Source organism: Notothenia rossii (assembly GCF_949606895.1).
Source record: "Notothenia rossii genome assembly, chromosome: 9".
Lineage (NCBI taxonomy): Eukaryota > Metazoa > Chordata > Actinopteri > Perciformes > Nototheniidae > Notothenia > Notothenia rossii.
Window position 1 is genome coordinate 60,508,556 of NC_136907.1, and position 15,639 is coordinate 60,524,194.

The 15,639-nt window shown below is 39.1% G+C and overlaps 3 protein-coding genes across 3 annotated transcripts; all 3 read left to right on the top strand.

The window, feature by feature from the left end:
* The first annotated feature begins 96 nt into the window (after positions 1 to 96).
* On the top strand, positions 97 to 7,153 carry nmnat3 (nicotinamide nucleotide adenylyltransferase 3). Its single transcript, XM_079648075.1, has 5 exons — positions 97 to 203; positions 1,873 to 2,024; positions 3,851 to 4,034; positions 5,647 to 5,732; positions 6,411 to 7,153. The coding sequence occupies exons 2-5, from the start codon at positions 1,913 to 1,915 to the stop codon at positions 6,824 to 6,826; spliced, it is 798 nt and encodes a 265-aa protein (XP_079504201.1). The 5' UTR covers positions 97 to 203; positions 1,873 to 1,912; the 3' UTR covers positions 6,827 to 7,153.
* Positions 7,154 to 8,457: 1,304 nt separating this feature from the next.
* Positions 8,458 to 11,549, top strand: rbp1.1 (retinol binding protein 1, cellular, tandem duplicate 1). The gene is made up of 4 exons (XM_079648076.1): positions 8,458 to 8,663; positions 9,083 to 9,261; positions 9,861 to 9,962; positions 10,920 to 11,549. The coding sequence occupies exons 1-4, from the start codon at positions 8,591 to 8,593 to the stop codon at positions 10,968 to 10,970; spliced, it is 405 nt and encodes a 134-aa protein (XP_079504202.1). The 5' UTR covers positions 8,458 to 8,590; the 3' UTR covers positions 10,971 to 11,549.
* A 2,230-nt stretch (positions 11,550 to 13,779) lies between these two features.
* rbp2b (retinol binding protein 2b, cellular) lies at positions 13,780 to 15,596 on the top strand. The gene is made up of 4 exons (XM_079648077.1): positions 13,780 to 13,961; positions 14,277 to 14,455; positions 15,152 to 15,253; positions 15,449 to 15,596. The coding sequence occupies exons 1-4, from the start codon at positions 13,889 to 13,891 to the stop codon at positions 15,500 to 15,502; spliced, it is 408 nt and encodes a 135-aa protein (XP_079504203.1). The 5' UTR covers positions 13,780 to 13,888; the 3' UTR covers positions 15,503 to 15,596.
* Positions 15,597 to 15,639: the final 43 nt, after the last annotated feature.

Sequence of the window (15,639 nt, forward strand, 5' to 3'; positions counted from 1 at the left end):
GTATCTATTTTGTGTAATTAAAAACACATTCGCCAGTATGTCAGTACCATGGAGAGCTCCGTCGCTTTGCTCCATTGTGTTCCCTTCCTCCGCCAGGGGTCGCACTTCAGCCAGTTTCTCTCTGCGGAACCATCGAGTAACAGCTCCTCAGAACGGGGAGAGGAAAGAGTGTGACACACTTACCAAACAGTAATGATACGAAGGTAAACAAAGGATCTATTATTCCTGCCTGCACATGGTATTGTGTTTTTGTTTTATCACAGTTTGAAGTGACCACATTTCACTCTCGTTCATTCATTCACCCGAATGTGTGTTTGTCGCTTAGCATATATTTATGTTCTGCTGGGCTAATCAATGTTAGCTGATTTTCAATGTCAATGCTTCCTTGACTAAACGAGTAAGTGTTTGCTGCCCTCTGACTTAAATTGCAATGTCACAACTACAAACATCCACAGCAACTCCTTTTTAATTTTTCTAAAAGCGTAAAGCCTTATAGCTGAACTGCGATAGACGACAGTCTCTGGTCTGCTGTATGCTGTATGTTCCTGTCACATGCCCCGATCTAACTATCAGGATCCTACAGGAAGTTAATCATGATGTACATTCAAAAGCAATTAACCCCTAACCCCTGAAAAACTGAATTCATTATTGACCATTTGCTGTGTAGTCACATAAGGTCAAAACATACTATAAGCCTAAAGTAAACATAAGTCAAGTTATGGCTTCCTTATCTAAAACACCCACTGCATACAGTAGACCTGTGCTCCTAGTGCAAATCAATATGAACCTTTGTATTAATCAACAAATAAGTACATTTATAAATACATTTGCTGTGTATCGCACTTCTAAAGCAAGAAACACTTGGTGAAAAGTAAAACCAAAGCAATACTTTGACACTGTTAAGACAGGATGTAAAATCCAATTGTTGAAAAAAGAGAGATCAGATGGAAATCTTTCCAGCTGATGTGTGGACAGGGTCTGATATTAATTAGGTGTGTTTACACATTGATGTACACAGTAAAATGAAATGCCCTTGCAGTTGTTCTGCTCCTGCAGTGCATGACTCCAGTGTTACTCCCTGCTTTGTGTGTCCCAATGATAAATGAGCACAGAATGGCCATGCTATGGGTCATTGCTCACTTGGGCCACCTATACTAACAGTACTCATACATCGTAAGGTGCCTTGTGATTAAAAAACTCCCACCAAATGACGAATAGGTTCTTGTGGTGAACTAAGGGAACCTCTGCAGAATGCAACAGCAGCAGGAGTACTTAAAAGTTGAACATAACTTGTAGATACATACAGTCTACAGCAGTTGTTCCCAGCCTGGGGGGCGCGCCCCCCTTGGGGGTGCGCCAAAGATTGCAGGGGGTGCGCCAGGCCTCAGATGATTTGGGGCCAAATATCATATTTAGAATTTTTTCTTTTCTTTTTTTTTTACATATAATAACGCAATACATGATTGTCACTAAAAGCCTTGTCTCTACATTACAATAAAATATAAAAAATAATTGATTAATTAATTTTAATAAAAAATCAAGTTAGTACCTATTTTTTCTTTAATATAAATGTTTCTTCTGCCCGTAAAGTGTCTAAACCAGGCTTGTCTGGATAAGCGCATTTTTAAAACATAGTCATTGTCCATGCCGGTTTCAGTTGGATTATTTGTCACAGTTGCTCCGATCAGATCGGTCTCCTCCATTTCGTAGATTATTTATGACTTTTGAATCCACATAAACACATCAAACACAAAAGGTTGGGAACCCCTGTTCTACAGAACACAAACTCATGCTAGCTTCCTTCAGTCTTCTCCCCTTTGCATCTCATCGTCTTAATCCCTCAATGTTAATAACTCTTTCTACTTCTTCCAGCCAAGGTTTGATGACTGTTGTGTAAGGGGGGTAAACCAAGATGGCCACCCGCCGTATTCCACTGGTCCTGCTAGCCTGCGGCTCCTTTAATCCCATCACCAACCAGCACATGAGGCTGTTTGAGCTGGCCAGAGACCACATGCACAGCACAGGTATGGTTTGGTTTATTTTACTTTTTGTATCTGAAAACCCTCAGGGCCAAAGGAGCTTCTGGTTAATGTCCACCAATTAATATTCTTTATGTTTACAATAAATCAAATGACTGTGTGTATTGTAAAAGAGGTTGCTCGCAGTAATGAACTAACACAGGATTATGAGCCAACAGCTCCACAGAGTTTTTTTTAGAGTCACATCATTATTTTTATTTTATGGCCTGCAAATGTACTGTTTGGTTCAGTGTCCTCACTTTCATCAGCCTTGCTTCCAGCAGCAGCAGCAGCAGCAGGCAGCTGTTTTCAGCTAACAAGCCCAGATAAACCTTCTGTCTGAGTGGTCTAAATAAGCACCAGATATACAAAGTCAGACACTAAGACAGTAGCGGGATAAGAAAGCTAACAATGCAGAGTTTGTCTCAGGAGTTGGTTCAATCTGAAAGCTCAAGAGAGATTAAACTTGCCATAAACAAACTCTAAAGGAATGTTAATCTTGCTCTTTGCCTTCCTTATGTGAAAGTAGGTTATTTGCTAGCACATTAGGCATATAGGCAATGACAGGGCTTTGTTTTTCAGCTTGTTGTGCAGCTTTAAACACCCAACATATTTGTGTTTGAATCAAGTATGAATAATAATATTTATATATATATATATATATATAGAACTAGTTATAAGTCATTTTTATGATGCCGCAGGGCCCACGTTTCACTGGACAATGTAACAATGATGTCAGCAAACACAGTCTCCTTTATATAAACCCAGGTCCAAAGCTGCTCTGAATAAGAGTACCCACATGGTCACAACGACATCATTATACCTGAACAGTAATACACTGGTCCTGAGTCGGCTCCCACTCTTAAGATGCTTTGTGTAACTATGCACTGTGTAGCATTGCAGTGGGCAGGAACTGAGAATAATGCTCTTACCATTTCCCTCTGACCCCTCACCTATAAGATCAGCTGACTAGTTTGAGTGTAACAATAGGAAAAGTACTGTTCTTGTAATGCAGGTGCAAAAACATCTGTTTTTGAAACATGTTTTTTATAAACACTAGATTTAACACAATTAGCTTCTCTATTCCCCATTGCATTTTGATACTTTTACTCATTTCCGCTTGGGTTGTCCAAACATGTATCATATGTATATTTATTTTGATCAAAGGGTCAGAAATGGTAGACCTCTGCTAAATCCCTGAAATAAAGCAGCTTAATTCAATGTAAAACCCTAAATCTATGTAGCATGAAGAAACAACCTGTCATTTATGGCCCACTTTGGTAATAGCTGGTTTTTCCCTTTTCACAGTTTAGGAAAAGTAAAGGGAAACAACAAGAGTCCTTGTTCTTTTGGGGAACAAAAGAACGTATATTGTTATGAATTAAGTATTGTTTAACTTTTCCTATCAATGAGCTTTTTAACCATACAATACTAGTCTCCACCTGCAAGGTGTATAAACATCACCAATAAATAGAAAGTATATAAGATAATTTTGTACAAAACAAATCTTTTGAATCTATTCCAACATTGGGAATTGCTGTGTCAAAAATAACCCTAACCCTTGTGTACAGCTTTCAATTTTTATTTTCTGTAATGTTGGTTACAAAATATCATTGGGGTTATTTACCCTTAAGACAACTCAATGGTTAAAGGAGTTTCAAATCGATTACACAGTACGAGCTGTAAGTAATGACATTGTTCGATAACCATGTTTTAAATGCATCAATCATAGCATGTATCTCACAGGTCTTTGTCTACTGATTTATATGCTGGGTCTGTATCGGCTTTCATGGTCCAGATAACACTGTATTCATCTTCCTCTCTCCCTTCAGGCCAGTACCAGGTGGTGGGTGGCATCTTGTCTCCAGTCAGTGATGGCTACGGAAAGCAAGGCCTGGTTCTGGCTCAGCACCGTATCGCCATGGCAAAGCTGGCGCTGCAGAGCTCCGACTGGGTCACGGTTGATGAATGGGAGAGCCAGCAGGCAGACTGGACAGAGACCGTGGTCACCATGAGGTGTAAAACAAGTTTATAGCAACATTAGAGTTCACTTCGCTTCATTTATTAAAGGTTACATGCACACATTTGTAGGATAATGTCAGCCTGCCTGTCATTTTAAGATGAAATGGTATATGCAGCTAGTCAACACATTAAGACCTTTCATTAATAATAAAACAAGTGTCCCGTACTGTGTTTTTGTGTTGACAGAACCAAGAACATCTTATTTCCAGTTTATATCCACCACCCAGTAGCTGATAATTGCTTCTATTAGCTTTACTCTCATCTTTTACCTCTGTTATAGTTTTCTTTGCTGACATCAAGTTTCAGCACAGCACCAGCAGAGTTAAAAGAGTTGCTCCTCCGCTCGCCCTGCTCCTTGCCAACCTTAACTAGATATACAGCAGTGTGTTGTCAGGTTCTGGTCTCCTGCCAGACTAGACTGTTTTTCATGAGATGAAATAAGGGGCACCTGCTGTTAAATTCACTGGCAGAGATGGGATGCTGTAATTGCAAATGGCTACTTTGGACATGAGTATGTGCGAAAAGAGACAGGCATACAGTAGGTGCTATGAATAGGGCATGTCCCAGTTTACTATGCAGGAATGTGGAAGGTATTTGCAGGTGGTTCTTTTTCAAGAATCCAGCCCAAGCGAATAGGGCTGCAGCTATTGATTATTTTCAATATCGATTAATCTGCAGATTATTTTCTAGATTAATCGATTAAATCTAAGAAATGTCATAATAAAGTGAAATAAGGCCATCCAAGTTACTCAAAGTCTGAGAGGATTTCTTAAAATGTATTGTTTTGTCAGTCCAAACCCAATAAGACATTCAGATGTATATATTAAACAGACAAGCAGAACGTGAAAGGCTGAAAACAGCATTTTCTGCATAAAAATGCCCTTTAATGATTATCAAAAAAGTGTGCCATTATTTTTTTCTCCCAAGTCAACTAACCGTTGCAGCTCTGAAAGAGAATGGATGATGTAATGGATTTGTTTTACCTTACTCTGTATTACTGCACAAACTTAATCATTATTCAGGCTTATTTTTAGAAAGGTCTCTTACACTTGCATCATTGTACTTCTTCCGCTTTATTAATTCTCCCTCCCTCCTGCTTCGGATTTCTTACAAATCCCGTCATAGTGTTTGCGCAACAAGGGTGCTGATCAAGCCATGAAGTGGCCTGTTGTTATCCATGTCACAAGTCCTGACACACACACACACGCACACACACACACACACACACACACACACACACACACACACACACACACACACACACACACACACACACACACACACACACACACACACACACACAGACCTTCTAGAACACCTTTAGGAGGCTTAACTTGAAAAATGGTTTTATTTCTATTTTTAAAAGTTCCTCTGTCAAGCATCAACTTTTTCCCTTTAATTATTCAGTTCAGTTTGATAAAGCGTTCTATGCATGATGTTTATATTAAAATGTTGTCCATTAATGAAAAGAATAAGGCAAATTATGTTGTAATACTTGACTAGCTACTGGTGACAAGATGAAGAAATAAATACTCAATATTAGTAAGGAAAATCGATGTATTACCATTACCAAAGACATTAATCGTAATCTTTGCTTGTCATGCAGGAATCATTATGGCCGTATCTTGAAGGAGTATGAGCAGAGCACAGGAGAACACAAAGACTCCAGTGGAAACCCCTCTCCCCTCTTGAGTAAGAACCTCTCACTGTTGTGAATTTACGATCAGCTCAGAAACCCTTTGACCTCTGTTGGTTTCCGGCATTATATATCTGGTTTTAAACTGTGGCGTTGGGTGTGAATTATTCTTATTATTGAGATGGCAATGTTTGATTGGTTCACCATTTTGGTCAGAGTAAATGTAAACGTATTTCATAATTTCCCATGAAATTGAATACATATATCATGCTCCTCAGAGGATGAACACATCCAACAACTAGACAACCATGAAAATATCTTTCAAAAAATATTATGATTTTAGTTTTGTCTTCTAATCAAAAGCCACCAATCCACATGTTTAGCTTTAGCCTTCAGCCCCATAGATATTTAAGTAATGTATTTCTTTAAAACTAGTTAATCAGATCTAGTCATGTCAGGTCAAGACTCAAATACAACTTTTTCCTTGATATTGAAATCACTAATTATTCCAGTTTGAGATCCCTTTGAGGAGAATTATAGGATTGCCAACTTTTGTAGTTTCATTGTGAAGTTGGCAAACTTATATATATATATATATATATATATATTCGAGAAGTAACTTTGGCCACTCATTGCGTATCAATTTTTTTTCCTGAACTTTATTCCATGCTATGTTTTATAATTGTATTTTTATGATAAATATCAGTCACCATTTCTCCGCCCTCTCCCTTCAGGCCCCTGTCCCCAGTTGAAGCTCCTGTGTGGAGCTGATTTCCTCGACACTTTCCAGGTCCCTGACCTGTGGCTGGACGACCACGTTGAGGAGGTGGCGGGACATTTCGGACTCATCTGCGTCAGTCGGGGGGGGCTTCATCCCGAGCAAGCCGTGGCCGCGTCAGACACTCTCTCGCGCCACAGTCATAACATTTTCCTGGTGAGGGAATGGGTGAGAAACGAGACGAGCGCCACTGAGGTCCGCCGGGCTCTGAGACGGGGCCTTAGCGTGAAATACTTGATCCCAGACTCTGTGATAGAATATATTCACCAGCACAACCTCTACACGGAGGACAGCGAGAGGAGAAATAAGGGCACAGTGCTGAGGCCGCTCGCCAAACAAGCAACACAGCCAGGGAAGAGTCTGGATGACTGATAGCTGAGCATGAAGGCCTTGAAGTGTGAACTCACTCACAGATCAGTGCTTCTCTTCAGGGACTGGACGCTCGGCTAACTTCCACTGGACTGCAGAGTGATAGAGCTCTGCACATCCTGCTAAGAGACACACCATGGCCCAAATGTGTTTTTCCAGGCATCACTTGTTGTTAGTAAGAACATTTTCACAGTGCTGTGGTGTGTTTTCAATCATACACTTGGAGTGTTGCCAATACATAAACATTTGTAGTTTTTGTAGTGTACTTGTAGTTTTACATATCACACCATTGCAGAGTTGGATACATTTAAATAAAATATATTTAAATTATTTAAGTCTGACTGTTTTTTTTCCGTTGCAGCTCGCAGCATTAAAGACATACTAAGGTAATGAGTCCACATCCCCCTAACAACCCAAATACCTAATATATGCATAAAAATAAAACTTATCCGACCCTTTTAGAGATACAATTATAAACCGTTATTTAAACAGTTCACAAGAACAAACAATTGATGTTCCTTCTTTTCTTAAAAGCAGCCAAAATGGGAAATCATTTCACAATAGACAATGGTTGTGGAATATAGTTCAAGGTGCAAAATCCATTTAAATGTGTCAAAGTTGTTTTTAAAACTGACACAATGGTGTGAATTTTGTTTCATAAATGTGTGATTATCCTGGAGAAATACTTATATTTATGTAAACATTATTTGGGCCTTATATCTGAAAACCTAAGGATCTGCTTTTGAAATGCAGAGTGTGTGTTGTGTATATTTTATGTATATTAGATTGTGTGCATCTTAATCCCAAGGCTACCAAAGCGCCCCATGTGTACGTTTTTAATTGAACAATAGATACTGTTTTACATTTGCTCACATATAAAGATCATTGTTAGTGTTTCTACTCTGCAGCAGCCTCCAAACAGCAATTTATTGTGGAGCTATTCAGTTCCCCAATTATCATCCACACACTGCGTCTGTGAGCCTGTGTTTTTTTTTCTTCCACCAAACGATTTAAAGTAATCCTGACAGTTGCTCAGCTACAGAAGGTATTTTTTCATTGAGGCCAGTGGCTGAAAGCGCCACTGTGACTGATACTGACTGGCATCCTTTGAGCGGTGGTGTGTCTTTGTGTGTGTCTTTGTGTGTGTCTTTGTCTGTGTCCCAGTCAGCAAAGGATTTAGACAGTTTGTTTGCTGCAGCTAGCCTTTTAAAAGAGATTATCAAATTAATTGAGTTATTTAGGCGAAACAAAAGTGGTGACAGTCCCTATTGTGCTACATTTCATTGTTTCAGTTGGATCCTTTTAAGCTCAGGTGGTTCTGCTTTTGTATTTCGCTGCATATTATTCACACTGTGTGCTTTACATCCACTTGCTGATACGTAATAGAACTTTGTATGATTTCACTCCATTAGGCTGATTGTTGTTTGCCCTGTATGTTGATTATTACTTTGATTGATTTTAAGATATTACTAATCTTATACAACAGAACTATGCCAAAGCTGCCACACGTGGAAATCCCTATAAGTGCGCTTGTGTCAATTAATAAAAGAAGTGTATTCATCCTAATCCCAAAGTAAGCACTCTCTAACATAAAGCTACTCCACACTCTGTATGCATGTTGGAGGGGGAGTGGGAGGTAATCGGATTCAAGTGAATTTGGTTCAAATTGAGGCTTTTGAAAGCAGGTTCTGCACTCTGGAGCAAGTTGCTGTCCACAGCAGACATCTTCATCATTCACTGGGAGTAAAGAGAGCAGCAACCGCCAACATGCCAGTCGATTTGAACGGATATTGGAAAATGATTTCCAGCGATAACTTCGAGGACTACCTGAAGGCTCTTGGTGAGTTTGCAGCAGGGGAGAGTGGAGGACAGGCCTACTAAAGAGAGAGGCAAGGGGGGAAATGTTTAATCACTGGAGCTTTTAATAGTAAAGTAGTTATTGTAAACCTATAAATACTACTATTTCAACTTTAGTTAAGCGAGACTGCAGCTATTGCAAGGTGTAGTACATTGAGAGAAATCCACATTTGTTGACATACTTAATATCTTCCAATTACTTTTATATAAAAACTATAGAATACAAAATCATTGTTTATTAAAAAAATACAACTCAACAGAAATGGACCAAATTACCATAACTGAATAAAAAGTATGTCTTAAGGAAATAAGTTTGTGTTTTGAACTGTATTAGTCTATTAAAACAGAGAGTTTCTCATGTTTCTGACTGATTTTCTCGCACTTCGCTGGAACCTGTTGCAGATGTAAATGTTGCCGTCAGGAAAATCGCCACCTTGTTGAAGCCTGATAAGGACATTTCCCACGATGGGGACCACATAGTCATCAAAACCCTTAGCACATTCAAAAACTACAACATGGACTTCCATGTGGGCAAGGAGTTTGAGGAGGATCTGTCTGGAGTGGATGACAGGAAATGCATGGTGAGAATGTGTAGACAATGTAACCAGAAGGGGTTTATTATAAATGTTCATTCATGTGCTGTATCACACTTTTGAGAAACCTATTGAACCTTTCCGATTTCGTCTCAGTGCAAATCCTGTGTGCATATAAACTAACAGTTCTGTTTGGCACACCTCCAGACTTTAATGAGCATATGGTGTAGTGAGACTGTATACAAAAACCTGTCTACTTACAAAACATTCTTTAAACTTCTCACACTCAATGTGAATGAACTGCTGTGAGACCGGTGTCAGATACCGCAGGAAAAGAAAGTGAGAGAGAAATAAGTAGAGACTCAAGTCCTTTTAATCAGATTATGTCCCTGAATACTGAATAGGATCAAAGATTATCTGGGGTCCCCCTTGAAAAGCTTTTTTGTATGCTGATAATAAAAAAGCTGTTTGGAGGGTGGCTGAGAGAAAAGGGTCATGTGTGTCTGTATTTGCAGATTCTATAAGAATCATTATTTATGGGAAAATGTTTAACACCTCTATATGTGCATGCATCTACATTGTTTTGAAAAACGTCTACACTAGTAAATGATGTGCTATAATCCCATTTTCCTCCTGGCCTCATGCAGACCACCATCTCTTGGGATGGAGACAAGCTGGTGTGTGTGCAGAAGGGAGAGATAGAAGGGAGAGGCTGGACCCACTGGGTGGATGGAGATGAGCTTCATCTGGTAAGAAAACATCAGCTTCTGCCATGAATAATAATTTATGCAATTTGGACACTTTAATCCAAATCCAAAATGCCTTTTAGCACAGTATGTGCGGTGCATTTATTATAATGTGTGACTCTTGAATTAGCCCACAAGCTCCAGCAGTGCAATTTATTGTGTGAACTGCATGTGTATGATACTAATTTACTGCCAAGTCAATCATATATGTTTACCCCTAAAGTAACTGTTTTAAGAGGAAAAACACACTTGTATATTCTAATTCTTAAGCGTTCCAGTGATCAAGCACATAACAGCCACGTTATTATCTCGACTTTACCATCTAATTTCTGTTAGAAGAACTTCAATAACTTTCTCTCCTCCTAAATTCACAGAGAGGCATGTAATGAAAGCATTAGCATCTGAAAAGACTTTAAAGTAATGGCTTGCACATTACCATTTTCATTAGCTCAGCATTATCAGATTACCCTCTGTGTGATTACTGCTATCAAAGCTAGGCAAAAAATGATCTGCCAAATGATCTGTTATAAACTATGCCAACAGATGTTTTCAATCAGCTGGCATGAAATTAGATATTAGTTGGAGGTTTCCTAGAGCTGGCAGAGGGTTATGAATGTTGTGCAACAGTGGCCTCCAGTGGCAGAAAACTCTTTGTAATTTGGATGGTAGAATGTATTCTATCAAACTGTTGCTGCCCTTTAAAACCCCCCTTAATTAAACTGAATACTGAACTGTGAATGACCTCTTGAATAATATACTAATAATTAACATATCCTCAGAACCTACCATCTATTTAATGTTTCTATGTTAGTCAAATGTTTGTCTGTGATTGTAAGAAATACAGAAGACAGTAGGGATTAAGATCTATAATTCTCCTGGTCATTTTCATTAGTCAATATTACATTCTGAGTCAGATCTAAAAATATTTAAAACGAATGTATTGTCTGTTGTTACCTGCAGGAGCTGAGAGCCGGTGGAGTTGTTAGCCAGCAGGTGTTCAAAAAGTCCTAACTGAACAGGATGGCGCCCCCGGTTGACATGGGCCTAAACAGACACACCAGAAACATCCCATGCCTCTGACATCCAATCCTACATCAATCCATAATGTCCATCCATTTGTTTTCCTGTATTGAAAATGTCATGAAACACACAGCTATATTCCATCATAACTACTTTTCCAAAAAAAAAATTCAGAGGGGCAGGGGCATTATGTATCATGTATCATCACAACATGCAATACTCTATATCTGTCTCAGGGTGGGAGCTCTTTTGATTAACAGTTTAGAAGCGTTGGCTGCATGCATATTGCTACTGGAGGTGAAACTAATCTGAAATGACCTAAAGTGAAGGATGGCCTTGAAGACAATAGAGCGTGGGTTAATCCCATTTTAGTTCCCTTAAAAATTGCTTTGGATGTCAAAAAATACAAGTCTGAGTGTGTTTGAGGGCTGTAAACTTCTTCACTACTGATGCTTAGTCTCCAGAATGGATATATATATAATGATGTGTATGTATCCCTCCCAGTTCCTTTGGGAGTGTGCCAATATAGTAAAATGAATCAATCAATAAAGTAAACAATGCTTAATTATGTCAGATGTGTTTGTCTGAGTACCACTGCCATTTATTTTTTTAATTAGACTTGTTGGATTTGGAATGTATTCGTTTGGTAGTTCAGTCATACAACACATAAATGATTGCTTATCATTAATCCAAGTTTCTCAGGCCAACACATCAGCTGTGGTAGCTCTTTTTATCTAAAAATGCTTTTACAGACTTGCACAAGGTCTATTATGGCCTCTGCTTGAGAGTTTCGGTGAGTGAAGTGAAGCCCGTGGAGCTGTGGCCAGACAACTCGAGCCCCGGTGTGCTCTGAATCAGCTAATCTGTCAACTCACTCTGTGCATTGCCATTAGCAATTGGGCAGTCAGCTGTCCAACTCACTTGCTCATTCTTTGCTGCTGCTGCTCGCTCTGCGGTTCAGCGTCCTGCCACTTTTTGTGCATTCACAACCTGCCAATCCCTGCATCTACCTGCAGGCTCTGATTATGTATGGTTCCACAGGGGGCTGTTATTGATCTCTCCCTGCTCTGGCTATGGCTGGTTAAAAAAAATGATGGTCTCAGGGAGGTGGCACAAACAGAGTCTGGCGCCAGGCTGAAATCACCATTTGCATTTGTTCTCATTAAAACATTTCTACTGAGTGCAACTCTGGTCTGGAAGAAGGTCAGTTACTCAACTCATATTTTGATCAGCAATCAACAGACAGGACAGGATTTCAAGCCATGCTCAATTTTAAAGTTCCACATATATGCTAGAAAATGTGTTCCTTTTGGCTGTTTAACCTTCACTTTGCAGATAATGTAAGTGCAGAACTTTACACTGTGAAACAGTTTTGACATTAATCTGCTGAAAGCTTAACCGTGCTCACTGTTAGGAAAATATCACTCGACACCAGGTTGAGAATCAATAATCAGGTACTAATTTATTCTTGCAAGAATGAGCAGAGTTAAATCACATAAGGATATTGTTTAACTCACACACATGGGGTATGTTGCTCAACGGAGCAGGAAAAACATCAGGCTTATATAGTCCAAAATACAGGAGATAACAACAAAGTCGTAAATCGAGGTGGCGCTAATATCAGCAGCGGGTGTCGGAAAAGCATCTGTGATGGGTCATCTGTGGCGTCTTCTGGACTTCCTTCACGCCTCATAGAAATTAGATATGTAGGAGACAACAAGTATGTGTCTGTCTCCTCATAAAGATCAACAACCTGAAATGCCCTGCCTCCTCCTATCACAAGAAGAGGCAGCTGCAAGGTCGTACACAGTTCAGACTCACACATGATATCAGTGCATTAAAACAAACCCAAAAAGGAGACAACAGTATTTTCTCCAACACTCACCTTTAATATGGTGTTTAGCTTTTTACAGTTTAGGACCAAACATGATTATGTGAACTCACAACAAACTTGCAAAACAAATCATTCTTATATGGACACATATATCATATCATATTGTACAAAGAGAATAGATGGTGAAGTCGTGTGTCGACTCCAGTGGTTTAATTAAAGACTTTACTCCTGGTTGATTTAGTGACACCTGCGGTAACTGGGTATATTTCTGTGAATATGTTAGGGGTTGCAGCACTGACAATGCATAGTACCATATATAAAGTTATATAGTGATTGTGTGACCATTTAATGCCGATCAGTTTATTTGCCAACATAAATTGTATCAAAATTTGAGTTTAATATGATGAAAATCACAAGGATTATAACTTTAAACTTTAAAAAAAAACATAACAGAAAGAAATTATTATTCAAAATCAATGCATTCATTGAATTATTTCACATGAGTCACAAATGCTTGACTTTTTTCTAAACTAGTTGAACTCCAGTTACCTCTTTGGTCACATTTCTGGGTATTCTGGATCAGCATTTGTACATGCCACAGAAAAGAACAAATAAAGAGTGCACACTGTTGGCAGATGTTACAAAAAACTTCTCCGTCTGTACATTGTACACTGAAAACATCAGGGCAGTGTCTGCATGTGTACGTTTGTAAAGGTGCATGTGAGAGAAAGCTTGCTGTGTGTGTGTGTGTGTGTGTGTGTGTGTGTGTGTGTGTGTGTGTGTGTGTGTGTGTGTGTGTGTGTGTGTGTGTGTGTGCGCGCACCCACATAAATGCCTATCGCAAGCCCCCCCAATGACCATGTGAAGACGGGAAGAGAAGGGTGAGTCCCCTCCCCCTCCCGCTCCAAAAACAACTACCACTGCCAATCCTGTTCAAGCCATAAACCCACTTATCAATAGTTGTCTGCCCTCATTCCCCCTGATTGTATAAAAGCAGGAGGACACCCTGCACCTTTCCCCTCTATACACTGTCTAAAGTCTACACACACAGACATCAGCGTCACCAGCTGCCATCATGCCTGCAGACTTCAGTGGGAAATGGATACTGGAGAGCAATGACATATTTGAGGAGTATTTGAAAGTGTTGGGTAAGAAATGTTTAATTTAGGTCTGGGATGTCTTAGTGATGTGTTAAGTGATGTTACTGCTTGAGCAGCGGAAGAGACATATTTATCCACTCCCATGCATCTGTAAATATAGTTTTTTTTGTACAGTTCAATGTATTCTGTGGCTAACATTTATTATAAGGTTATTTCACCCCAGATTCTTATGTAAATACTTGTATGATGTCAACTGCTAAAATGCTCTCAATATTGCATCCCTGTAAAATATAATGTATGCACTACTATAATCTGTCTCCTCTGGAAAGATGTCTTAATTCACTCTCTGTATTCTGGCTCCAGACATTGACTTTGCTACAAGGAAAATTGCCATCTCCCTGTCTCAGACCAAAGTTATATCCCAAGATGAAGACAAGTTTACCGTCAAAACGCTGAGCACCTTCAGGAATTATGAACTCTCCTTCACTGTAGGGGTAGAGTTTGACGAGCACACCAAGGGACTAGACAACCGAAACATCAAGGTGGGTTGACCTCTCAGATACGGAGTCCTTGAAGTGAAAAAAAAGTCAGTGATAGTTTATCAGATGAGTCGAAGTTTTTCATATTGCCTGGTTGCTTTTCAGATAGTGAAAACATGTTATGTAAGTGTTTGCAGGGCAATGGTTAGTCAAGTGTATTATCAAGTCAAGGAAAGAGAGGGGGGGCTCTCATTATGACATCCAATAGCTTTGTTCCACAAAATGGCGTGCTAATGGTGCTTCAGTTACTTGCAGGCATATTTGCATTGATTATCAAGCTGCAAGTAAGAAGAAGATGTTGTTTAAAGAGCTAAATTAAATGTAATAAGACTTGTGAAATAACTTTAAAGAGAAAGCATCACATTTTAGAGGCGAGTAAAATAACTAATAATGAATTAAGGTTATTTGTTGATAGTATCCTACTATTTTGAGACATTATCAGCTTAATAGTAACGATGTTCACTTATAAGTCTACATAAAGACATAGCGACTGAAACATTTAATACATATGCCAAAATAAGGTGGCAGTAACCTTTAAGTCAGAAAATTGAGCATGTTTGTGGTAACGGTAGTGATGGAATTCAAAGAGGATTTATTTTAGTGACGGGGGAATTTTTTACTACACTGTTATTTACTTTTGAATGTGCATTAAATATTAAATTAAAGTATTTAATAAATACACTTTGTGACTTATTGTAGTGTCTTGTGACCTGGGAGGGGGACAAGCTGGTGTGCACGCAGAAAGGAGAGAAGGCTAACCGTGGCTGGAAACACTGGATCGAAGGAGACAAACTCTTCCTGGTGGGTTGACAGTATCTGTCATGATAATTAGATTTCTGCTGAATTATTTGAACCAGAACACGCCCTGATGATGAATAAAAGAGAAATATGTAAGATTAGTAGGATGTATTGCACAGCAGAATGTGATTATTGAGTATGATGAGGACACTGTTATTGCTCTCATTTTTCTCTAATTATCCTTCTTTCCTCCCACAGGAGCTGACGTGTGAAGATGTAGTTTGTGTGCAGGTGTTCAAGAGAAAAGCATAAACGGAAATATCTGGGTTTTTTGTATTTGCACATACTCCTCAATAACATGTTTTTCCCAAACGTATGAACAAAATGAATAAAAGTGCTTTTCAGACATGACGTGTTGTGTATTAATAGAGAAAAACCTGATTTTATAA

Bases quoted from the DNA above. Each gene is read 5' to 3' on its own strand.
- nmnat3 (XM_079648075.1), top strand. From the start codon at position 1,913: ATGGCCACCCGCCGTATTCCACTGGTCCTGCTAGCCTGCGGCTCCTTT. The intron at 2,025-3,850 runs GTATGGTTTGGT...CTCTCCCTTCAG, and splicing joins AGACCACATGCACAGCACAG to GCCAGTACCAGGTGGTGGGT. The intron at 5,733-6,410 runs GTAAGAACCTCT...CTCTCCCTTCAG, and splicing joins AAACCCCTCTCCCCTCTTGA to GCCCCTGTCCCCAGTTGAAG.
- rbp1.1 (XM_079648076.1), top strand. From the start codon at position 8,591: ATGCCAGTCGATTTGAACGGATATTGGAAAATGATTTCCAGCGATAAC. The intron at 9,262-9,860 runs GTGAGAATGTGT...GGCCTCATGCAG, and splicing joins TGGATGACAGGAAATGCATG to ACCACCATCTCTTGGGATGG. The intron at 9,963-10,919 runs GTAAGAAAACAT...TGTTACCTGCAG, and splicing joins ATGGAGATGAGCTTCATCTG to GAGCTGAGAGCCGGTGGAGT.
- rbp2b (XM_079648077.1), top strand. From the start codon at position 13,889: ATGCCTGCAGACTTCAGTGGGAAATGGATACTGGAGAGCAATGACATA. The intron at 13,962-14,276 runs GTAAGAAATGTT...TTCTGGCTCCAG, and splicing joins GGAGTATTTGAAAGTGTTGG to ACATTGACTTTGCTACAAGG. The intron at 15,254-15,448 runs GTGGGTTGACAG...TTCCTCCCACAG, and splicing joins AAGGAGACAAACTCTTCCTG to GAGCTGACGTGTGAAGATGT.